The 26,460-nt window shown below is 36.8% G+C and overlaps 2 protein-coding genes across 4 annotated transcripts in view; one reads left to right on the top strand and one right to left on the bottom strand.

The window, feature by feature from the left end:
* The window catches only part of LOC121367113 (CXXC-type zinc finger protein 1-like), a 28,007-nt gene extending 16,324 nt beyond the window's left edge, over window positions 1-11,683 (bottom strand). For 2 of the 3 annotated variants that reach the window (XM_041491273.1, XM_041491269.1), the window contains exon 1: window positions 11,361-11,683. In XM_041491273.1, coding sequence (XP_041347207.1) covers window positions 11,361-11,402 — 42 coding nt within the window. In that variant the 5' untranslated portion in view covers window positions 11,403-11,683. Of the gene's footprint in view, window positions 1-3,937; window positions 3,977-11,360 lie in introns of all 3 variants that reach the window. The other variant, XM_041491265.1, reaches the window with a different exon arrangement.
* A 57-nt stretch (window positions 11,684-11,740) lies between these two features.
* On the top strand, window positions 11,741-24,927 carry LOC121368962 (dynamin-1-like protein). The gene is made up of 4 exons (XM_041493733.1): window positions 11,741-11,877; window positions 17,422-17,566; window positions 18,117-18,238; window positions 24,673-24,927. The coding sequence occupies exons 1-4, from the start codon at window positions 11,776-11,778 to the stop codon at window positions 24,925-24,927; spliced, it is 624 nt and encodes a 207-aa protein (XP_041349667.1). The 5' UTR covers window positions 11,741-11,775.
* Window positions 24,928-26,460: the final 1,533 nt, after the last annotated feature.

The following is a 26,460-nucleotide window of genomic DNA, read 5'->3' as shown; positions in this document are numbered from 1 at the left end:
GGACTACCTGGCTTTCATTTCAGATAGTCCCTTGAAGTTTCAGGTGGTCCATATTTTGTAATAATTTTAAATTAAATAACGCTACGGTTTATTATTTTTATAATTTAGTACTGGGTAAATCATCATGCATGTTCTGTACATACTAATAATAATTATAATATATCAATTCATACTAAAACACACTGAATCAATATTCAGGCTGGAACTGACACTGGTATTATATCAAATTATGTTCCTTGACCTGTTAAATATGAGGTGATTTATATTTTAAAATACCTTTATATTATGTAATATATAGATGTAGTTGTAACTAAATCAGATGGCATATCAAGAAATAAAACTTTTGTTACTGAAATACAATGTGACGTTGACAATATAACATTGATTGAATATGAGAGATGAATTATATCATATATCAGTCCAAGCAAAGACTGAGAATAAAACTAAAATGATTAGTACGCCTACTACATTGCTCAGTGGCCTTGGTATTATTGGCGACTTTTCTTCTGCCCAATCAGATGTCTCACCTTTTTCACACCTGCACTTGTATATATATATTGGATATAAAATCTTTACAAGCCCCATCCCCCACAGGCCCTGTAAATTACTTACTCAGGGTTAGCATGCATACTGGAAAATCCTGGAAAGTGCTTAAAGGGACATTCCTGAGTTTGCTGCAATGTTTATAGATGTTATCGACAAATAAAATATTTCTACGACTAAACTTACATATTAAATATATTTTCTTGTTTAGAATATTAGTGGCTGTATATTAAATGTGTTTCTGGTCGTTCTAATATTTGTACTAGGTTAATTTTCATTTTATTTCCTACAAAAATATTTGAAGACAAAATCCAGTTTGGGCTTCTTACAAATATTAAGACGATCAGAAACACATTGAATATACAGAAACTGATATTTTAAACAAGAAAATATATTTAATATGTAATTTTGATCATAGAAATATTTTATTTGTCGGAAACATCTTACAATGCAGCAAACTCAGGAATGTCCCTTTAAAACTCCTGGAAAAATGAATTAACCCCTGGAAAGTCCTGGAATAGTATTAATATATATACTTCGTACTGTTGAAATAGTCTGGTTTACATAGAGGACCGGTTTAGACAGAGTTCATCCAGAGTTATGGCTCTTGAATGATCGACAACTCGCGATCAACAATGAAATTTGAACCCATGGATGGTTGGGAAACAGTCATACAAGCCAGACTTGCAATCGATTATTTCACAGACATAAAAAATATACTTAAAGGGACATTCCTGAGTTTGCTGCAATTTTAAAGATGTTATCCACTAACAGAGACTTTTTAATGATTGTAATTACATATCAAGTATATTTTTCTGCATAAAATATTAGTGGCTGCATATTAAACGTGTTTCTGGTCGTTCTAATATTTGTACTAGGTTAAATTTCATTTTATTTCCTAAAACATTATTTATTTGTACTTACGAAATTATTTGAATACAAAATCCAGATCCAACGTCCTACCGCAATAAAAGTAAACTTCACACGAGTGTGATTACATTTTGTATTTATCTTGCGACGGCATCCTGATTACTCGGCAAGTGACGATCATTGTTCAACTAATTAAGCAGCCCATCGTTCAGTCAAAGCCCAATCCGGTATAGACAGGCAGAGATTTATACTTAAGAGATAAACGGTAGCTGGACAGGGCTTTAGAAATGGACCGGTTTACGCAGAGATCCGGATTACACAGAATCCTGTTTAGACAGAAAGAAAGAAATGTTTTATTTAACAACGCACTCAACACATTTTATTTACGGTTATATGGCGTCAGACATATGGTTAAGGATCACACAGATTTTGAGAGGAAACCCGCTGTCACCACTACATGGGCTACTAGCTCTTTCCGATTAGCAGCAAGGGATCTTTTATTTGCTCTTCCCACAGGCAGGATAGCACAAACCATGGCCTTTGTTGAACCAGTTATGGATCACTGGTCGGTGCAAGTGGTTTACACCTACCCATTGAGCCTTGCGGAGCACTCACTCAGGGTTTGGAGTCGGTATCTGGATTAAAAATCCCATGCCTCGACTGGGATCCGAACCCAGTACCTACCAGCCTGTAGACCGATAGCCTACCACGACACCACCGAGGCCGGTCTGTTTAGACAGAATCCACTGTGTATATATATTTTTTTCTTTTCATTTAATAATAATTATTTGGAAAATATATTTATAAATAATCGCGTTTGACGACTGGTTCCAAACTATATCCTTCACGCAACAGTAATTATAAGAGGTCGACTGCCATTGGTCAACTGTTAAAATATATACACAGTAAGAAGGCATAATACAGTTATGCCATGCGAAACTAAAACATTTAACTACCTACTCCAGTTGGGTTATGAATATTGCAACACCGTGAATAACAGATAACAGATAAAATAGTTTAAAATATTTCTATACAATAATATTATAGCTTGTATTGCCTTAATAAAATATTTGTTAGCCATTATTGTAAAGAAATATTTGAAAACTATTTGTTTTAACTTGAACAATCTGTTATTCATTGTGATCCGTTATTGATAAACTGACAGTACTATGGCACTGTACATGAAATGTAGTGTAATTATGTGTAGACCAGCTGTTATAATTGTTTCAATCAAAATATTAATTTAATGTTAGATAATAAATTGAACATAATAAATATTGTTGAATGATGTAATCTGAGATGAAAAGTTGATTGAAACATGCAAGCAGTTTTGCATTAAAATGGGAAAAAGTAACATCATTGTAACTCCATGAAAATTAATATGTACCATATTGGCAATTTCCGTACTGGCATTTCTATCAGAAAACCTCACCTAAATTTAACTTCAGTGACGCGTGTACTGTCTTACGAAAATGTGACAGTTGCCGATCGATTATTGTTTTGTTGAAAATGGTCAACTTTGCAATTATTTCATTCGAACATTATGTTGGTAAATTAAACTACCATTCTATGAAAATGTGCGAGGAATCCGGTTAAGTTCCAAACTAAAGATGATTGTACTTTGGCGGAAGACTGCATCAACTACAAAATGTTTAACTTGTGCATGCTCAGTTTAATCAGGATGCGGTAACAGTTAAAAACAACAAAATTGCATCACATACTGTACATGAATGATATGATGGGGGACCAGCCAAGTTATATATGATGCAATTGTTTTCTGAACAAGCCTCTGTTTCTGCTATTTGAAATAGGTCAGCATAGATCCACAAAACGTTTTATTTGTGTTAAATAAATTTTAAAATTCCAGGTGGTCCGATGGACTACGTGTCTGTATAGAAAGAAAGAAGTGTTTTATTTAACGACGCACTCAACACATTTTATTTACGGTTATATGGCGTCAGACATATGGTTAAGGACCACACACATTTTTTTTAGAGGAAACCCGCTGTCGCCACATAGGCTACTCTTTTTTACGACAGGCAGCAAGGGATCTTTTATTTGCGCTCCCCACAGGCAGGATAGCACAAACCATGGCCTTTGTTGAACCAGTTATGGATCACTGGTCGGTGCAAGTGGTTTACACCTACCCATTGAGCCTTGCGGAGCACTCACTCAGGGTTTGGAGTCGGTATCTGGATTAAAAATCCCATGCCTCGACTGGGATCCGAACCCAGTACCTACCAGCCTGTAGACCGATGGCCTGCCACGACGCCACCGAGGCCGGTACGTGTCTGTATAGCTTCAGGTAGTCCTGTTAATTTCCAGGTGGTCTCAGACTACCGGACTACTGTTAAGATCTAACCCTGATATACATTTCACACACTATATAGTATTTAGTATGAATATAGTTATTCTTATATAATGACAGTATGTATATAATTAACTAGTGTCAAATAGAACAGTAGAATACTAGACTAGTATATATATACAACATTTATCTGGCATGCAAGCATTTTTCATTCACCTTTTTTGCATTTTTAGTAAGCAGAGTAGTCTGCTCTTCCTGAAAAATAAATACCATATCTTACATAGTTATACAAAGAACACACAAATTAAGAACACTGTGCATGAGTACTTCACCATTCGAGTGCTAGATGAACATTTAGACTAATAATCGCTCTCTCAGTCGAGATAACTCTATAAAGAAAACATGGGATTTCTGCCTTCCACCAGGTAACACAACAATAATCCTATGTTTGACATTAAGTACCTTTATTTAAAACCAAAAGTCTTTTGTCTATCGATTACTAAGCACCATCCACTGTTAAACAACAAAGAAGATAACACTTAATGTTTTGTCTACATACCCTGTATAACTACAGACTTCTTCAGGAGTGTGAAGGACACAGTAAAATCAGACCTGTATCAAAAGGTGTAATACTTAATGAGTGTGCTTGGCTAAAACTGGAGTTATTAACCAATCAATATCAGACCTGTATCAAAAGGTGTAATACTTAATGAGTGTGCTTGGCTAAAACTGGAGTTATTAACCAATCAATGTCAGACCACAAGCTGAGGTTAGAAAGACACCACAAGCTAACCATATTTAGTCATGCATCATATTCAATGAGTCCTTTTGATACACAGTTCAAATGATGAATCCCAGTCAATTGAGCCAAGTTACTCCTCAATAGTGTGACCTGTGATAATCAAATGGGATGCTACTTTTTGGGACTTTGGCGGGCTTATTATATTTACTGTGTGTCCAGACATACTAAAATAATTAATAGTTTGTCCCACATACTGAATTAGGCATTTATTGCTGTTAATGCAATATACCACAAAACTAGACGGACAGTTAAACTAGTGTACAGGTCTATGATGAACGTTTTCGAGTCTCTGTTCTGTATTACTGAAGTTGTATCCATTGTTTTACAAAGATGTGCACCTACATGTAGGTCTATACTATTACAAGGTTTACATCCCCACTAACCTGGACATATGAATCTGTGTATCTGATTTTGTTAATATTAAAAATATTGCCAATAGTTACACTTCTTTGAGCCATTATATCTCTAGTTTTTCTACAACCTTGAATATTATGTGGTTTGTTTTGAGGATTACATTGTCTTTGCTAGCTGTCATATGTCAGGCTGGCGAGGATCATAAGTAGACCCAAGGAATCGTGGCAGGGCTAGTGCTGTCTCTATGATTATATCCTTGAAGTACATTAGTAATTAACCAGTGGAGCTAATTTTAATTAGATTGCTAACCTTGACCCCTGGCAAATTTCTATAACAAGCGGACAACACTGTTTACAGGTCGGTATTTTTTTGTTTTCATAATTCTGGACAAAATATTAATTTTAAGTTTTAAAAGATGAAAGAAATAAAAAGTATCTTTTGTCAAATATATCATATCGAAAAATTACCATTGGATATGTTTTATTTACTGTGTAAAAAGCGTCCAAAAGGTGACTGTCGTCGACCTAATACTTTTTTTCCTATGATTTTTAAATTCTGTAATTTGAAAGAAAACTTAATTTTAACAACTATTTCTATATGTTCTCAGCTGTACTGGTATCTGGTTATTGAAGTCACATGCAGGTGTGCAGAAAGTACTCGCTCGCTCGCCAAATGCGAGCAAAAATTCTAACGGATGAGTAAAAAAATGTAACTACCAGTCTGGCGGGCGATCTGTCTTTTTCTGACTGACTGTAAATTTATTTTATGTATGTATTTTTATTTTTATTTTTTTTATTTACATTGAATCCGAAACTCTGCATCAGCCATGCCAAAATTCTAAACCATTCAAACAAATGGTTCAGAATGATGATGAAATAGTTCAAATACACAATCCGTATGTACACAATGTACCGCACTGCCGACTTCGGACTTCGATCCGAACTGCGCAAGCACGACATTTCAGAAACGGGTTATAATGAAAACGGAACCAAATTAGACAAAACTGAACCAAAATCTACGGTTATATGACTTAAACGGAATCAAAAATTAAAAAAGTTTATTTTATTTTATGTATATAGTTTTTTTTATACTTTTTACACATATACTTAAGTAACTTTTCGTCTTATTACTTGTAAATTATCCGGGTAAATTCCTTTTATGTATTCAGATTGTCTTTGCTATTGACTTATCCATTCATTCGTCCATTCGTTCATTATTATTTTGTTCTTTGTTTTATTCATCCCTTTATTTATTCTTAATTATATGCATATTATTATTTTATTCCCCCTCCCCACACTTCTTTTACCTCAATCATATGGTAGGTTTAATATTACCATACTTTTAATCTTTGACCAGTAGTTTGTTCTGCAGTTTTTAGCTGAGCTTTACTCACTCCTCGATGGCTTGATGTTTTATCTTACGTTACTTTATTTGTAGGTCCTTTTCTTATATAGACTTAAGTATATTATTTATTATTTTAGTTACAGCATTAACTCTGTTTTTGCTATTGGTTTTATGTTCATGTTTTTATTTTTGTCGACAGATTTCCCTGATGAAGCCTGAATAGGCGAACATTTGAATTAAAGAGTGATATATGACTTTTAAAGGAGACTTCTGACTTTTTCTTTTTAAAAAAATAAAAATATATACATTATATATATATATATATATATATATATATATATATATATATATATATATATATATATATATACTCTTCAAAAAAAGAAACGCAAAAGGGTACAAATGGGTTATAACTCCGATTTTATGTTTCCTACCGGTTCATGCTTTGTGAATATAAGGTCATTGCATGTCCCAAACACATTCCCACGGTTACATTCGATAAAACACAGCTACTGTACAATAAAGTTCCAAAATGTGAATATTCGCAAAAACGCAGCCACGTCACCACTGCACGTGCGTTGTCTGCACGTGCAACATGAACACCGACAGTATAAAAGTGCAGGGTGTTCGCTTGCCTGGCCTCTGTATCTGGCCGACAGTTGACAATCCAGGACATGCCACGTCTCAGTGAACCACAGAGAAACAATGCCATCGGCCGACTAGACGCAGGCGAATCCAGAACGGCCGTTGCCAGGGCATTCCATGTGTCCCCAAGCACCATCTCCAGACGGTGGGACCGTTACCAGCAACATGGATCAACACGTGACCTCCCTAGATCCGGTCGACTACGGGTCACTACCCCCGGGCAGGACCGCTACATCCGGGTACGCCACCTTCGGGAACGATTGACTACTGCCACCTCCACAGCCGCAGCAATATCAGGTTTGCGCAGGATATCCGACCAGACCGTACGGAACCGCCTACGTGAGGTAGGAATTCGTGCCAGACGTCCAGTTCGAGGTGTCATCTTAACACCACAACACCGTCGACTCCGACTGCAGTGGTGCCAGATTCATCGACAATGGCCTCAACTACGATGGAGACAGGTGTGGTTCAGTGACGAGTCCCGATTTCTGCTCCGACGTCATGATGGAAGATGTCGCGTGTATAGGCGTCGTGGTGAACGTTATGCGGCAAACTGTGTGCAGGAAGTGGACAGATTCGGCGGGGGTAGTGTCATGGTGTGGGCAGCCATCTCACACACTGGTAGAACTGACCTGGTCCACGTGCAGGGCAACCTGAATGCACAGGGCTACAATGACCAGATCCTCCGGCCACACATCGTTCCAGTTATGGCCAACGCCAACGCAGTGTTCCAACATGACAACGCCAGGCCTCACACAGCACGTCTCACAACGGCTTTCCTACAGAACAACAACATTAATGTCCTTCCTTGGCCATCGATATCACCGGATTTGAACCCAATTGAGCATCTATGGGACGAGTTGGACCGACGCCTCCGACAGCGACAACCACAGCCCCAGACCCTGCCCGAGCTGGCAGCAGCCTTGCAGGCCGAGTGGGCCACCATCCCCCGGGATGTCATCCGTACTATGGTTGCTTCAATGGGCAGGCGGTGCCAGGCAGTTGTCAACACACGCGGAGGCCACACCCGGTATTGACTCCAGATGACCTTGACCTTGGTGGTGTGTCCTATCACTTACTCACAATGGACTAGAGTGAATTGTGAACAATCCTGCAACATTTGGTAATTATCGGACTCACCATTCAATAATTAAATCAATTCTCCAAATGTTACGACAATGTGGTTTTGCGTTTCTTCTTTTGAAGAGTATATATATATATATATATATATATATATATTTCAGCCAGTGCACCACGACTGGTATATCAAAGGCCGTGATATGTGCTATCCTCTCTGTGGGATGCATGGTGTTCATATAAAAGATGCCTTGCTACTAATGGCAAAATGTGGTGGATATAAATATATATAGGTTAAACAATAATATATTGTTCTATAGGCTGGCGGACTAGTAGAAATTTTGGCAGGCTAATAAATTTCTGCAACCCTGCACGTGATTGTTACAGTGTCTACTGGTAAAACTCTCTTTACAGACACTGGCCAAAAATATATGGTCCTTATAAATATGTTTTAACAAATATATTTTTGGATATCTGTTTTTGGATATCGATCTTGCCATGGCATCAGTGATTAAAACAGTTACTAGCCATTATTAAAAATTCACAAGCCCTACTTTACTTTACTTTAAGTTAATTCAATTTTACTAAATAATAGTAATAATCAGATATGTCGCCTAAAGAGAAAGATAGAGCTTAGACACACAAACATTGGAGGGTTGGGGTGGGGGCAGGATATTCATATTTACAAATAGATTTAACTGCAACATTGACAAAAACAATTTCACTAGCTGTTGGGCATGGCAATAGTAGTTATTTACTAGCCCAACATTGAATATCACTAGCCATGGGAGTGGGGCTACCATAATCTAGAAGCCCTGAATTTATTGCTGATGCATGCTACAGTTTTTGACGCACATGCAATAAACTTAGCTACTTAGTGGCAGTTTAGTGCTCATGCGAAGGGTAAAAATACCAATAAAAAAATAGGTATTTGAATAACAACTGTCTGTTTATAAATATTGATATGCTTTAGAATCGAATGCTTACGCTCACAGAAACTGGTTCACTCATGATAACACGAGATATTTGACATTAAATATTGATCATTTTTTTAGTTGGACGATAGCACATAATTCACGTTATAGTAACCACTAATACACCCACTACAGGAAGAAACCTGACAGCAGCCCCTTTCAACAATGTTCCAATTCAATACATAGGTGTTGACAATATTCTTTCATTAGTGTATGTATTAGTGATTAATGTGTAAAATATTTAAGCATTTAGGTTTTGTCATATTTGCATCAAGACAGATAATTGGGCTGTAAAACATCTTGATGAATGTTGCATTTACTTGTGGTTACAAAAACAAGAAAGTTTTTAAAATGTTTAAAAACACCCACAAATGTACTTCAAGGATATAATCATAGAAACAGCATCAGCCCTACCACGATTCCTTGGGTCTATACTTATGATCCTTTATATTGGGTTAGTAGACCAGTTTCTCTTTTAATGTGGCGAAGCATTAATGTAATAATATAGCTAATTTTGAATTTGAATGACATCAGTATTCCAATTACGTTACTTTTCATCTCCTTACAATAACCATAAAGTGGGTACATGACATTTCCTTTTTAAGAATGTTAGAAAAATTCCAATGCAAAATTGCTATTGATTTTTTTTTTTTTTGAACATTCCTATAACACACCTGAATGTGTTTGAACAAAATCTTGTGATAAAAAATTATATCTTTTAGGATATATGGATTTCAAGTGAAATTACGGTAAGATATGCTATATTTATTGTGTACGAAGCCAAAACAAGGGTGCGAAAAGTGACTGTCATCTACCTTAAGAAATGTGCCGTGTTTATGACTGGGTAAAGTTCAATCTTGCTATCTTTGCTCATTTTAACTTTATTTTTACGAAAAAAAATTCTGAATATGACAGACATTTGTTTACTTTCCCCATGCAAAAGTCAAATTCGTAAAAATTATTAAAATGGACGTACTGTTGCGCACAAACGACGCAACCACCAAAACAGGGCAACGGACGATACTGTTGTATTATAGCAATGGTAGGCTTGGGATAGATCCCTATCAGTGGACCCATTGGGCTATTTCTCGCTCCAGCCAGTGCACCACAACTGGTATATCAAAGGACGTGGTATGTTTTATCCTGTCTATGGGATGGTGCATATAAAAGATCCCTTGCTGCTAATCGAAAAGAGTAGCCCATGAAGTGGCAACAGCTGGTTTCTTCCCTCAATATCTGTGTGGTCCGTAATCATATGTCTGACGCCATATAACCGTAAATAAAATGTGTTGAGTGTGTCGTTAAATAAACCATTTCCTGGTAGGCAGAAATCCCATGTTTTCGTTAGTTACCTCTGACTGAGAGAGCAATTATAATCCTCTAGCTCTAGAAGGGCAGAGTACTCACGCTACTTAAAATTTAACATTTATTACATTTATTTTTAAATGTTTAGATTGCCTTGTAAAGTTAGTGTTCGAAATAAGCACTTGTCCGTTTGTCCTGACAAGTGAAAATCTGCTCGGACAAGTAAAATGTATCTCAATAGTTGTCCAGTGGACAAGTAAAAATGTTCAAAGCAGTTTCATGTTGAGCACTCAAAAATGTCGTCCTTGTACTTGAAAAGTTGAATAAAACATAACATTTATTTGGACAAGTGAAAATATTGGTGGACAAGTAGATTTCTAAACTTATTTGTCCGGTGGATTAGTGAAAAATTCAGCTTAGGGACGGTCCATAAATGTCAATGGTTTTCATAATCCTAACAATGTTAGGATTGGGTTTGACCCCCTTCCCTAATCCTAACATAAAAACATTGATATGTGTACAAAACATTGACCTTCGATGGACCGATGTTTTACCTGAAAAGCAATCCGAACATGGCTTTTACCCCCTTCCCCCCCCTTCCGAACATTGTTCGGATTGTGAAGCACATCGATATTTATGGACCGTCCCTTATTTCTATCACTGTAAGTTGCTACCTAAATAGTAAAGACAGGCCCGTAGGATGGATTTTTAAAGAGTGTGTGTGTGTGGGGGGGGGGGGGGGAGGCTCATTTTTATGGTTGTTCTGTCGTCAGGTTTCCGTATTAGCATTATAAGACATTTTGGCAAGAGCTCCACCCGTTCCCCCCATCGGGCCTGAAAGACGACAATGTGACTGTCAGAATGAACAAATGTTTCAGAACCGGTTCTGTTAACCAACAACCAATGATTAATTATTAATTTTTTCAAATTGTACCGTCAACAAAACACATTTTTTAACTTTAAAATTAAAAATACAAATCGCGATCAAAATTATTATGGGTGAAAATAGCACGTTACGAATAAAAACCCGCCAGCTAAACGTCCCAGAGTTGCCGACAACTGGCGAACATTTACTACAAGTTCTGTTATTTACTGTTATGCAACGATAAAATAGCTAAAACTTAAAAGCGGAACATACTGAATTGGCAGATGAATTGGCTCCTGTGTCACTGTCCGTCATTATTTGGCAAATTTACACAAAACCTTCTTGTCCGCCTGCACAGCAATAGATTCTACTTGACACACATTAATTTTACGCACGCAACTATATTTATACGTAAAACGTCATCAAAATATGTGGTCAGTAAAAAGCTCGTTGGATGATACTAATTTTTTTTATAAAAAACTTGTGCTGAGATGGTGACATGCAAATAAAAACACATATTTGTTCTTAGTAACCATACTTATTAGATTAAAATATTTATAAGATTTTTGTTTTCCATCATAGAATCTGACATCAGAACTGTGGCACGAGACCCGAGTAGGCGGAAGTAAAGTGTTATCTCCCTTTATTTAGGTAATTTGTTGAGTTTCGCGAAAAAAAAGTGTAAGACATGCAGAGTTTAATTCCAGTAATAAATAAACTTCAAGATGTTTTTAACACCGTTGGCACTGAAACCATTCAGCTGCCACAAATTGTGGTTGTGGGTACTCAGGTATGCAAAATATTTTAATTCTTTTTGCTACGATAGGTTAATTATTCCAAGATCAAATGGGTTCCGTTTCCCTTCAGTTTCAGACTTATCTGGTGCAATAAGGTTATTATAAGTCATTACATCATTCGATAGTTTTCATTGTCAGTCACTTGGAAGGGTATTCAACAAAAGTACCACTCTTATCAAAATGTTGTTTTAAGCTTATTAGCAAACATACGTTCTAAACATCATAATGATAATTATATTTGTTAAATTCACATCCCAATATTATACATTTATAATTAGGAATATATTTATATAATTTCACCCTGTTAAGTTGTGCCATTTTGGATTTCCCCCCGTTTTAAAGTAATACGCTACCTACCGTTTGTTTACGTTCCAAGTCTCACAGTAAGATGTGTAGACAGTCAAGTAGCTAAGACATTTTAAGTATATATTCAATTCTTTTCATTGTCAATCACTTGGAAGGGTATTCAACAAAAGTACCGCTCTTTTCAAAATGTTGTTTTAAGCTAATTAGCACACATACGTTCTAAACATCATTGTATTTGTTTTTAAATTCACATCCCAATATAGCCCGAGTACTCTGACTGTAAGAGAGCTAGATGGACATTTGGACATATACACACTCTCATTACAGTCAGAGACCAAGCTATGTATTTTTTTGGCAATTGCCGACAACCAATGCTTGACGTCAAATACATTTACATCGACCATTTTCGTGTTACTTGATTAAAAAAAATTCAAATATTAATCACTAATACACACACTACAGAAAGAAACCCGACAGCACCCACATTCAGCTAAGCTTCAGCAAACTCCAGACAGCAGAATTCTAAGTTCACCGACCTATATCGTGACGTGTGTCACATGATCGCCCACTCAGCCATTCCGTCTTCCAGGGGCCGTCTCAAAACGACAAGTGCCCGACAGTCACAAAAACAAGTTTGTTTTGTGTAACGACACCACTAGAGCACATTGATTCATTAATCATCAGCTATTGGATGTCAAATATTTGGTAATTTTATCATAGTGTTACAGAGAAAATCCACTACATTTTATCATTAGTAGCAAGTGATTTAGCAAGCACATACCACTGCCTTTGATATACCAGTTGTGGTGCACTGGGTGAAGTGAGGAATAGCACAATGGACCCACCGACGGGGATCGATCCCAGACCAACAACGCATCAAATGAGCGCTTTACCACTGGGCTGTGGACAATCACCAAAGCGACAGAGAGTGGTACACACACACACACACACTTGCACAGAAACAATATTACATTCACGTTTTCTCCAGGTCAAAAAAGTATTTCATCTATGAGTCGTATGCCTGCTTGGCATGTGTACCACTCTGGCATATCAAGGCCATGGTATATGTTCTATCCTGTCTGTGGGATAGTGAATAGGCCTATAAAGATCACTTGCTACTAATGTTAAAATGTAGCGGGTTTCCTCTCTAACACTATGATAAAATTACCAAATATTTGACATCCAGTAGCCAATGATTAATGAATTAATGTGCTCTAGTGGTGTCGTTACACAAAACAAACTTTTTAGTGATTGTCGGGCACTTGTCGTTTTGAGACGGCCCCTGAAACACCGAATGGCTGAGTGTGATGCAACGTCACAATATATGTCGGCGAACTTAGAATTCTGCTCTCCGGAGTTTGCCGAAGCTTAGCTGAATGTGGGTGCTGTCGGGTTTCTTTCTGTAGTGTGTGTATTAGTGATTAATATCTGAATTTTTTTTAATCAAGTAACTCGAAAATGGTCTATGTAAATGTATTTGACGTCAAACATAACATTGTTGTGGTATTAGAGCGGTAATCTTTGACAACTTTTTGGTTGTCGGCAATTGCCAAAAAAAATACATAGCTTGGTCTCTGACTGTAATGAGAGCGTATTTATGTCCAAATGTTCGTCTAGCTCTCTTACAGTCAGAGTACTCGGGCTAATCCCAATATAATTCGGGATATATATACTTTCACCCTGTTAAGTCGTGCCATTTTGGATTTCCCCCTGTTTTAAAGTAATACACCACCTACCCCAAGTCTCACAGTAAGATGTGTAGCTAAGAAATTTTAAGTATATCCAATTCTTTGTTACATTTTATCTTAAAAATTAGTTTTTCTACTCATGAACCCAAATACGTCAACAACACATGACCCGTATGCCAATTAAAACTATTGTAGTTTTCTTAATTTATAGCAATCATGCCCGAAATATATATCGAAGTGTCATCTGCATGTGCATGTTTATTTTTACCTATTAGTGAATGACGTCAGTAAAAATGTGAGGTTACACATCAATCGGTTTTCCATGCAAACAAATAAGGCCGATAAAATTTGAAAATGTAAACTAGGATGTAGACCAATACAGTTTTACATTAAAAATACAATTAGAAATAACCAAAGCTATTTAAAAAACAAAAAAGAAGATTGTCCCACTTTATCTTGCAAGCAATTAATATTTAAACACCATGCAGCTGACTGCTAAATCAATAATTTTTAAAAATAAAAACAGTTTCTTTTTTATTTATTTCTTCAAGACATAAATTCAATCAAGCAAGTTGCAGCTATATACTTTGTTCTTATGATGTTTTGCACTTCTGTACTTGAAAATTTAGTAAATAACATGACTCAATAGCGTTACGTTTTTCTTGTTCAGTGAGCGGGGGTAGGCCGATTGTAAGCACGTGATTACATCAAATATGTAGATTTTTCTGCATTGTTTGTTCAAGTAACAATTAAAAAGTTTCTTCAACTAATAATTGTAATAAAATTACAAAGCACTTTTAAAATATACTAATACAATTATTAAGTACCTCAAATCACCACGGTCCCATGCTAACCAGTAGAGCTGAGCACTGTTGAAATTTCAGGTTGGGTATCACTGTTTTTGGGGTGATTTACATAGTGTCGTTATGGTATACAAAACACATTAGATCAGTGCGGTGTTCAGAACTGAGGGGTTAATTTCAGGGATGATTTTTTTTTATCGGAAAACATTCAGTTATGAGGGAACTCTTATATGAACTGATACATAAATGAATAAATCTTATTTATGAGCAAAATAAAAACTAGGGCGAAATGACCCTACATACACAGGGAACATCTTGTTTTAAAAATCTTGATAGCGATATTTCTAGTCAACTGAAAATTGAGTAGCAACTACTATTTAATGTTTATAAATTACATAGCAATATCTGAAAGTTGTGTAGCGAATCATGACACGATACTCAACAAAATGTTGCGTGATACATGTAGGGTATCAATTGACCCGATGTACTGTGCAAAACATCTCGGGCAAACTTGTAATAAGAGCGAAATAACCTGTTACGTGTTACCATTAAATGCCAAAAAGATCATCACCTTTTAAAAATGCAGTCAGTGATTACAGATTTTGATTTTAAGATATTTTATTGATCAAAAAAGAATTGCACAACAGGCAGAGCCTATATAAGTGCTCTCCTAAACAAGATGGACATCAGACAATATTCATAATCATATATATTTAAAGCATAATAACAATGTCCAATGGCATAAAATATTTAACATAATTAATATTTTTTAATATATAGTAATAAAAGGTAGAGAGTAGATAGAATAGAAATGGGATAGTTGAGAAAAATTATGATAGTAATGATCCTATTGTTGGAGCTAACCTTATATGGGGCAGTAAGATCAGAATAATAAGTTAGTTCAACTCGAATCTCTTACTTTCAGCTATATATTTATGTACTGCGTTAAAATTAAATTGTTTTCTTCAATTGGTAGGTTTATTGACCCGGATAGTAGTAGATCAATGTCTAAGATATCAAGGTAATTCCATAATGATGCAAATAAATAATATTTTTGTCTGATAAACAGAGGGCAGACGTAAAAATAATGAAAATTATCTTCACAGTTATTTCCACATGCACAGCTTGGCTATCAAAAAGATGGCTTAAAAATAAATGATAGTTTAAGTTGCTAGCATAGTTATGAAGATGACAATGGATAATGTTACATTTACTATTTCCATAAAGATAGAGAGTAGATGAAGGATTGGGATTTCCCTTTTTTATTAATATTTTTATAGGTATGCAGACATGGTTCATTTTGAGTTAAACTGTCAAGATCATTCCATAACTCCAAAATATTAGGAATAAAGCTGTTTTTATATCAATTAGTATGGCATGTTGGTGGAGTGAATGGATGTTGATTTCTGAGTGTAAAACGATTAGTGAGATTAACATATGGCATGATTTCATCCAGTAGATATTGAGGTGTTTCGCCTTTAAGTATTTTATGCATTAGAATTAATTTATTATTTTTGCGACGTTTATATAAAGGTTCCCAACCAAGTTCATAATATAATTTGTCTGGAGATGTTCCTTTCCTAAGTCCTGTAATGATGCGGGCAGCTTCAATTTGCACTGACTCAAATGTATTGGATTCTTCAGCTGTACAATTATCCCAAATTATATTACCATATTCTAAGATTGGTCTTATAAATGCAATATACAATTTAGTTAGGGAATATCTATTTAATTTATATTTTAACATACGTAGAATGTTAAGTCGTTTACAAGCTTTAGTATATATGTCATTAATATGATCTGTCCATCTACCGTTTAAAGTAAGCCCTAGATGTTTGTGGGAGGTTACATTATCAAGAGGAATTCCATTAAGATATAGCTTAGGAATATCAATATGTAGTTTTCTTGTGAATAACATTGATTTGGTTTTAGTTAAATACTAAATTCAACTCCCCAGCTAGTTGACCACTCACGTATAGATTCTAAGTCTTCATTTAGCGTTTCGGCTGTAGAAGTATGGTCATTGACAATGCAATAAAGAGAGGTGTCATCAACAAATAATTTTATTTTATTAGATACATTGTCTACTAGATCATTTATGAATATTAAGAAAAGATATGGCCCAAGTATAGATCCCTGTGGTATTCCAGCATTGATATTCCTCCAATTTGAGAAGTAACGATCAAGTTTTACTCTTTGTTTCCTTTCGGACAAATAACTGCTGAACCAATTAAGAAGATTATCACAGATACCATATTTCATTAGTTTAAAAATTAAACCTTTATGCCATACCCTATCAAAGGGTTTAGTAATATCACAGAATACAAATCTTATGTCCTTGCCATTATCTAGGTTTTTCATTATAGTATCATAAATAATTAGTAGCTGATTAGTTGTAGAATCTTTTGATCTGAAGCCTGATTGATTATTAGTAAGAATATTATGATCAATGATATAATTATGAAGGTTTTTAAATATAATTTTTTCTAAGATTTTGCCAAAGCAATTTGTTACAGAAATTGGTCTATAATTTGAGGGACTCTTAATATCACCTTTACCTTTATATATGGCTGTAACATTGGCACACTTCCAGTCCCATGGCACATGCACAACCTAGTGTGAGAGATTTGTTAAAAATATTTGGTTGGTGGTGTTACAAGGGACTGACAAATGAATTTTATTAACTTAGGTGACATATTACAGATGGAAGTATTAATACTGTTTTAATGTTGTTATTCAGAGTTCAGGCAAAAGTTCTGTTATTGAGAACTTAGTCGGCCGCGATTTTCTTCCTCGTGGAACTGGAGTCGTTACCCGGCGACCTCTTATTCTGCAGCTCATACATGTTGCCAAGGATGACAAGGATGCCAGGATACAGGATGGAAGTATGCATGAAGTTTAATAATAATAGAATGTTAAACTAAACAATATGCAGGATGGTAGTATGCATGAAGTTTAATAGTAATACTAGAATTTTAAAAACAATAAACAGGATGGGAGTATATTGTATTCATGAAGTTTAATAATAGTAATATAATGTACAATATATAGGATGGAAGTATTCATGAAGTTTAATAATAACAAAAAGTTAAACAATATACAGGATGGTAGTATTCATGAAGTTTAATAATAATAGAATGTTAAACAATATGTAGGATGGAAGTACATGTATGCATGAAGTTTAATAATAATAATAATAATAGAATGTTAAATAATATACAGGATGGAAGTATGCATGAAGTTTAATAATAATAATAATAGAATGTTAAAAATATACAGGATGGTAGTATGCATAAAGTTTAATAGTGATAGAATGTTAAAAATACAAGTGTATATATGGGATGTAAATGAATTAGGGATGAAGTTTAATAATAATAGAATGTTAAACAATATACAGGATGATTATATGTATTGTTAATAATGTATGTCTTTTAGCAGTCATACGTGAACCGGAATGGGCAAAGTTCCTCCACACTAAGAACAAAATCTACACTGACTTTGACGAAATACGACAAGAAATTATTAATGAGACGGAAAGAATGTCTGGCACAAACAAGGTACTGTAAACTTGGCTGGCTTGTTCCTACCTGTTTATGTGTAGGTGATCTGTAACTCACCAGCTACAGTGTGGTCTGTTACATTATGTGTAGGTGATCTGTAACTCACCAGCTACAGTGTGGTCTCTTACATTATGTGTAGGTGATCTGCTACAGCTACAGTGTGGTCCGTTATATTATGTGTAGGTGATCTGTAACTCACCAGCTACAGTGTGGTCTGTTATATTATGTGTAGGTGATCTGTAACTCCACCAGCTACAGTGTGGTCCGTTATAGTATGTGTAGTTGATCTGTAACTCCACCAGCTACAGTGTGGTCCGTTATATTATGTGTAGTTGATCTGTAACTCGCCAGCTACAGTGTGGTCTGTTATATTATGTGTAGGTGATCTGTAACTCACCAGCTACAGTGTGGTCTGTTATATTATGTGTAGTTGATCTGTAACTCACCAGCTACAGTGTGGTCTGTTATAGTGTATGTAGGTGATCTGTAACTCACCAGCTAGTGTGGTCCGTTATTATGTGTAGGTGATCTGTAAGTCACCAGCTACAGTGTGGTCCATTACATTATGTGTAGGTGATCTGTAACTCACCAGCTACAGTGTGGTCCGTTATATTATGTAACTCACCAGCTACAGTGTGGTCTGTTATATTATGTGTAGTTGATCTGTAACTCACCAGCTACAGTGTGGTCTGTTATAGTGTATGTAGGTGATCTGTAACTCACCAGCTACAGTGTGGTCTGTTATTATGTGTAGGTGATCTGTAACTCACCAGCTACAGTGTGGTCCGTTACATTATGTGTAGGTGATCTGTAACTCACCAGCTACAGTGTGGTCTGTTATAGTATGTGTAGGTGATCTGTAAGTCACCAGCTACAGTGTGGTCCATTACATTATGTGTAGGTGATCTGTAACTCACCAGCTACAGTGTGGTCCGTTACATTATGTGTAGGTGATCTGTAACTCACCAGCTACAGTGTGGTCCGTTACATTATTTTTAGGTGATCTGTAACTCACCAGCTACAGTGTGGTCCGTTACATTATGTTTAGGTGATCTGTAACTCACCAGCTACAGTGTGGTCCGTTATATTATGTGTAGGTGATCTGTAACTCACCAGCTACAGTGTGGTCTGTTATATTATGTTTAGTTGATCTGTAACTCACCAGCTACAGTGTGGTCTGTTATATTATGTGTAGTTGATCTGTAACTCACCAGCTAAAGTGTGGTCTGTTATAGTGTATGTAGTTGATCTGTAACTCACCAGCTACAGTGTGGTCTGTTATTATGTGTAGGTGATCTGTAACTCACCAGCTACAGTGTGGTCTGTTATAGTGTATGTAGTTGATCTGTAACTCACCAGCTACAGTGTGGTCTGTTATTATGTGTAGGTGATCTGTAACTCACCAGCTACAGTGTGGTCTGTTATAGTATGTGTAGGTGATCTGTAAGTCACCAGCTACAGTGTGGTCCATTACATTATGTGTAGGTGATCTGTAACTCACCAGCTACAGTGTGGTCTGTTATATTATGTGTAGGTGATCTGTAACTCACCAGCTACAGTGTGGTCCGTTATATTATGTGTAGGTGATCTGTAACTCACCAGCTACAGTGTGGTCTGTTATATTATGTGTAGTTGATCTGTAACTCACCAGCTACAGTGTGGTCTGTTATAGTGTATGTAGTTGATCTGTAACTCACCAGCTACAGTGTGGTCTGTTATTATGTGTAGGTGATCTGTAACTCACCAGCTACAGTGTGGTCTGTTATAGTATGTGTAGGTGATCTGTAAGTCACCAGCTACAGTGTGGTCCATTACATTATGTGTAGGTGATCTGTAACTCACCAGCTACAGTGTGGTCTGTTACATTATGTGTAGGTGATCTGTAACTCACCAGCTACAGTGTGGTCCGTTACATTATGTTTAGGTGATCTGTAACTCACCAGCTACAGTGTGGTCCATTATATTATGTGTAGGTGATCTGTAACTCACCAGCTACAGTGTGGTCTGTTATATTATGTGTAGGTGATCTGTAACTCACCAGCTACAGTGTGGTCCGTTATATTATGTGTAGGTGATCTGTAACTCACCAGCTACAGTGTGGTCTGTTATATTATGTGTAGTTGATCTGTAACTCACCAGCTACAGTGTGGTCTGTTATAGTGTATGTAGTTGATCTGTAACTCACCAGCTACAGTGTGGTCTGTTATTATGTGTAGGTGATCTGTAACTCACCAGCTACAGTGTGGTCTGTTATAGTATGTGTAGGTGATCTGTAAGTCACCAGCTACAGTGTGGTCCATTACATTATGTGTAGGTGATCTGTAACTCACCAGCTACAGTGTGGTCCGTTACATTATGTGTAGGTGATCTGTAACTCACCAGCTACAGTGTGGTCCGTTACATTATGTGTAGGTGATCTGTAACTCACCAGCTACAGTGTGGTCCGTTACATTATGTGTAGGTGATCTGTAACTCACCAGCTACAGTGTGGTCCTTTATATTATGTGTAGGTGATCTGTAACTCACCAGCTACAGTGTGGTCCGTTATAGTATGTGTAGTTGATCTGTAACTCACCAGCTACAGTGTGGTCTGTTATATTATGTGTAGGTGATCTGTAACTCACCAGCTACAGTGTGGTCTGTTATATTATGTGTAGGTGATCTGTAACTCACCAGCTACAGTGTGGTCTGTTATATTATGTGTAGGTGATCTGTAACTCACCAGCTACAGTGTGGTCTGTTATATTATGTGTAGGTGATCTGTAACTCACCAGCTACAGTGTGGTCTGTTATATTATGTGTAGGTGATCTGTAACTCACCAGCTACAGTGTGGTCCGTTATATTATGTGTAGTTGATCTGTAACTCACCAGCTACAGTGTGGTCTGTTATATTATGTGTAGTTGATCTGTAACTCACCAGCTACAGTGTGGTCTGTTATATTATGTAACTCACCAGCTACAGTGTGGTCTGTTATATTATGTGTAGGTGATCTGTAACTCACCAGCTACAGTGTGGTCTGTTATATTATGTGTAGTTGATCTGTAACTCACCAGCTACAGTGTGGTCTGTTATAGTGTATGTAGGTGATCTGTAACTCACCAGCTACAGTGTGGTCTGTTATTATGTGTAGGTGATCTGTAAGTCACCAGCTACAGTGTGGTCCATTACATTATGTGTAGGTGATCTGTAACTCACCAGCTACAGTGTGGTCCGTTACATTATGTTTAGGTGATCTGTAACTCACCAGCTACAGTGTGGTCCGTTATATTATGTGTAGGTGATCTGTAACTCACCAGCTACAGTGTGGTCTGTTATATTATGTGTAGGTGATCTGTAACTCACCAGCTACAGTGTGGTCCGTTATATTATGTGTAGGTGATCTGTAACTCACCAGCTACAGTGTGGTCTGTTATATTATGTGTAGGTGATCTGTAACTCACCAGCTACAGTGTGGTCTGTTATATTATGTGTAGTTGATCTGTAACTCACCAGCTACAGTGTGGTCTGTTATAGTGTATGTAGGTGATCTGTAACTCACCAGCTACAGTGTGGTCTGTTATTATGTGTAGGTGATCTGTAACTCACCAGCTACAGTGTGGTCCGTTATATTATGTAACTCACCAGCTACAGTGTGGTCTGTTATAGTGTATGTAGTTGATCTGTAACTCACCAGCTACAGTGTGGTCTGTTATTATGTGTAGGTGATCTGTAACTCACTAGCTACAGTGTGGTCTGTTATAGTATGTGTAGGTGATCTGTAAGTCACCAGCTACAGTGTGGTCCATTACATTATGTGTAGGTGATCTGTAACTCACCAGCTACAGTGTGGTCCATTACATTATGTTTAGGTGATCTGTAACTCACCAGCTACAGTGTGGTCCGTTACATTATGTTTAGGTGATCTGTAACTCACCAGCTACAGTGTGGTCCGTTACATTATGTGTAGGTGATCTGTAACTCACCAGCTACAGTGTGGTCCTTTATATTATGTGTAGGTGATCTGTAACTCACCAGCTACAGTGTGGTCCGTTATAGTATGTGTAGTTGATCTGTAACTCACCAGCTACAGTGTGGTCTGTTATATTATGTGTAGGTGATCTGTAACTCACCAGCTACAGTGTGGCTGTTATATTATGTGTAGGTGATCTGTAACTCACCAGCTACAGTGTGCTCCGTTATATTATGTGTAGGTGATCTGTAACTCACCAGCTACAGTGTGGTCCGTTATAGTATGTGTAGTTGATCTGTAACTCACCAGCTACAGTGTGGTCTCTTATATTATGTAACTCACCAGCTACAGTGTGGTCTGTTATAATTATGTGTAGGTGATCTGTAACTCACCAGCTACAGTGTGGTCTGTTATAATTATGTGTAGGTGATCTGTAACTCACCAGCTACAGTGTGGTCTGTTATAATTATGTGTAGGTGATCTGTAACTCACCAGCTACAGTGTGGTCTATTATAATTATGTGTAGGTGATCTGTAACTCACCAGCTACAGTGTGGTCTGTTATATTATGTGTAGGTGATCTGTAACTCACCAGCTACAGTGTGGTCTGTTATAAATAAAACTATTTGTAGATTCTGATATGGATGTTTATTTGTATACAAATTAATTGTAACTGGTAATTTTAATTTAAGTTTTGTAATGTTTTTGTTATTGTGTAATTTTAAATTTATTTATAAAGACCAAACCAAATTTATGGCAGGCAAGAGGTTTATTTCTGCAGCATTCTGGCTTACTTTGCTAGTGTGTCCACAATATTTAAAAACATGCGAGGTATTTTCAAACTAATTACTGCCAGTGTTCTCGCTGGGTGAAAATTAAAGTAGGGCGGCTTCTCGACACCCTACCCTTCAAAAAAATCTAAACAAACAAACAAAAAGAAAAAAAAAGAAAAAGAAAAAAAGTAAAGCTTGGGTGCCATATATAGTTGTGTTAGTTGAGTTTGTGGAAAGGCATATTCCTTATTTTGCCCCTCAGTATTTGGTATGAAAAAGTTGGTACGAAATACAATATGACTCATCTTTTATGTACCATTAATTGAACCAAAGATGTTGGACATTCATGGGGATTCTGGTTTTGCACTAATGTGGGACCAAAATTTCTGTTAATTTTATTGCCATCTTAATCGAATGAATCAATCTCTTTGATATCACCAGCTGATAAAAAGTAGTTTTGTTTTTGTAAAGGTGGTATATATACAGAACAGCATTGAAAACGCACCACCAATTGATGATAACAAATGTGAATGGGGTGTATATCAGCATTAAAGATATCAATGAATAAGTACCGTACTACCTTATAGATCATGCATGATGACGAATAACTTACAAAAATTATTGCATGAACACTCCATGAAACACAACACCAAAACACAACATATTGCATGCATAGCATGAAAAACATAAATTGAATGTGCAAATCATGCTGATTGGGGCTATAAAAGATGGTTTGGATGCCACCATTCAACAATCACTAGACTCCACAGGAGATACCAGCAGACAGGTGGTCATACACGCTATTGACTTCATTGTGACCCCACATGTCTTTCATACGTAGATGAATTAAAACTAATCAATATTTCACACAAAAACATTTATTGCTCAGGTATTCTTTTCGAAATCCAAACATTTCTTGGTGGTGCGTTTTCAATGCTGTTCAGTATATATTATTTGACACCCAATATAAATTATGTTAATGATAAACACTATCACTTCCATTGTTTTTATAAGCCGTGATATTCCCCTCAAAATTTAAAGTTTATAATATTTTATAAAGAATTGCTGAATAAACAAATGACAGAAAGTAAAAATCATCATTTACAACCAATTATATTTGCAATTGAGGACAAAATATCAGACGATAGTGGACACATAAGACAGAATGACCTTTCTGATTATGTGAAAAATTTGGTGCCAAATAAGTGGTTTTTCAGTCAGAGATTGACAAATCGATAAAATAAAAAAATGTTTTCATTGCTCAAATAAAATATAACTTTTATCGTGTGTATCGAACACAAAAATGGATACAGGTATGGGACAAAATAGAGGCTGTTAAAAATACTGTTAAATTACATTACGGTAACTGTCGTAAGCTACTGAAGTTTTTCATCAGTTGCTTTTTCGTACACACCGTGTGACTGCAGCTTGTTTCCTTTGATTTCCAGTGTGCAGACTGATCTATTTTTCTGTGTGTGTGTGTGTAGAAAAACATGTGCATTTCAAAATAGCAGAGATGGGTGCTGTAAAATATAGTAGGGTGTGGAAAATAAAGGAGGGCCGCCCTGCTTAAATGGAGCATCAAGAACACTGTACTGTTTTAAAACTCTTGTAATTTTAGTAATGAGTTGTGTTTTAAAACTGTTAGTAATGAGTTGTGTTTTAAAACTGTTGTAATTTTAGTAATGAGTTGTGTTTCGGTATCCAGGGCATCAGTCCCGACCCGATCAGTTTGAAGGTGTTTTCTGAGAATGTTGTCAACCTGACCCTCGTCGACCTGCCCGGGATCACCAAGGTCCCTATTGGGGACCAGCCCGCCGACATTGAGCTCCAGATCCGGGACCTCTGTTTGAAGTATATATGCAACCCGAACTCTGTGATTCTGGCCGTCTCTTCAGCTAATACAGACTTCGCCACGTCTGAAGCCATGAAGCTGGCCCGGGAAGTCGACCCAGAGGGTTAGTATCCAATATAGCAGTATGGAGGGTTAATATCCAATATAGCAGTACAGAGGGTTAGTATCCAATATAGCAGTACAGAGGGTTAGTATCCAATATAGCAGTACAGAGGGTTAGTATCCAATATAGCAGTACAGAGGGTTAGTCCAGTACAGAGGGTTAGTATCTAATATAGCAGTACAGAGGGTTAGTATCCAATATAGCAGTACAGAGGGTTAGTATCCAATATAGCAGTATAGAGGGTTAGTATCCAATATAGCAGTACAGAGGGTTAGTATCCGATATAGCAGTACAGAGGGTTAGTATCCAACATAGCACTACAGAGGGTTAGTATCCACTATAGCAGTACAGAGGGTTAGTATCCAATATAGCAGTAGAGGGTTAGTATCCAATATAGCAGTATAGAGGGTTAGTATCCAATATAGCAGTACAGAGGGTTAGTATCCAATATAGCAGTACAGAGGGTTAGTCCAGTACAGAGGGTTAGTATCCGATATAGCAGTACAGAGGGTTAGTCCAGTACAGAGGGTTAGTATCCAATATAGCAGTACAGAGGGTTAGTCCAGTACAGAGGGTTAGTATCCAATATAGCAGTACAGAGGGTTAGTATCCACTATAGCAGTACAGAGGGTTAGTATCCAATATAGCAGTACAGAGGGTTAGTATCCACTATAGCAGTACAGAGGGTTAGTATCCACTATAGCAGTGCAGAGGGTTAGTATCCAGTATACCAGTGCAGAGGGTTAGTATCCACTATAGCAGCACTGAGGGTTAGTATCCACTATAGCAGTACAGAGGGTTAGTATCCACTATAGCAGTACAGAGGGTTAGTATCCACTACAGCAGTACAGAGGGTTAGTATCCGATATAGCAGTACAGAGGGTTAATATCTGATATAGCAGTACAGAGGGTTAGTATCCAATATAGCAGTACCACTATAGCAGCACAGAGGGTTAGTATCCAGTATAGCAGCACAGAGGGTTAGTATCCAGTATAGCAGCACAGAGGGTTAGTATCCAGTATAGCAGCACAGAGGGTTAGTATCCAGTATAGCAGTACAGAGGGTTAGTATCCAGTGTAGCAGTACAGCGGGTTAGTATCCAATATTGCAGTACAGAGGGTTAGTATCCAATGTAGCAGTACAGAGGGTTAGTATCCAATATTGCAGTACAGAGGGTTAGTATCCAGTATAGCAGTACAGAGGGTTAGTATCCAATATAGCAGTAGAGATGGTTAGTATCCAGTATAGCAGTACAGAGGGTTAGTATCCAATATAGCAGCATAGAGGGTTAGTATCCAATATAGCAGTACAGTCTTCAGCATGATTTTGTGACTGTGAACGCCATGCAATAGGCACTTAAGAAGTGTCACCATCGTTACATGTGACTGGGTAGGGTTGGCAAATAACAACTAAGCAATTAAAGATCAATTGGCAGCGTTGATATTTAAGTAACTATTGTACACATAACATTCATTGTGTTTATATGGAGGTTTGTTGTGGTACATGTAGTTGAGATAAGGAGTTCTAAAAGTGTTTT

The sequence above is a fragment of the Gigantopelta aegis genome, chromosome 3, assembly GCF_016097555.1.
Source record: "Gigantopelta aegis isolate Gae_Host chromosome 3, Gae_host_genome, whole genome shotgun sequence".
Taxonomy (NCBI): domain Eukaryota; kingdom Metazoa; phylum Mollusca; class Gastropoda; order Neomphalida; family Peltospiridae; genus Gigantopelta; species Gigantopelta aegis.
Note: the sequence above shows the minus strand (reverse complement) of the source record. Positions and strands in the feature narration are given on the sequence as shown.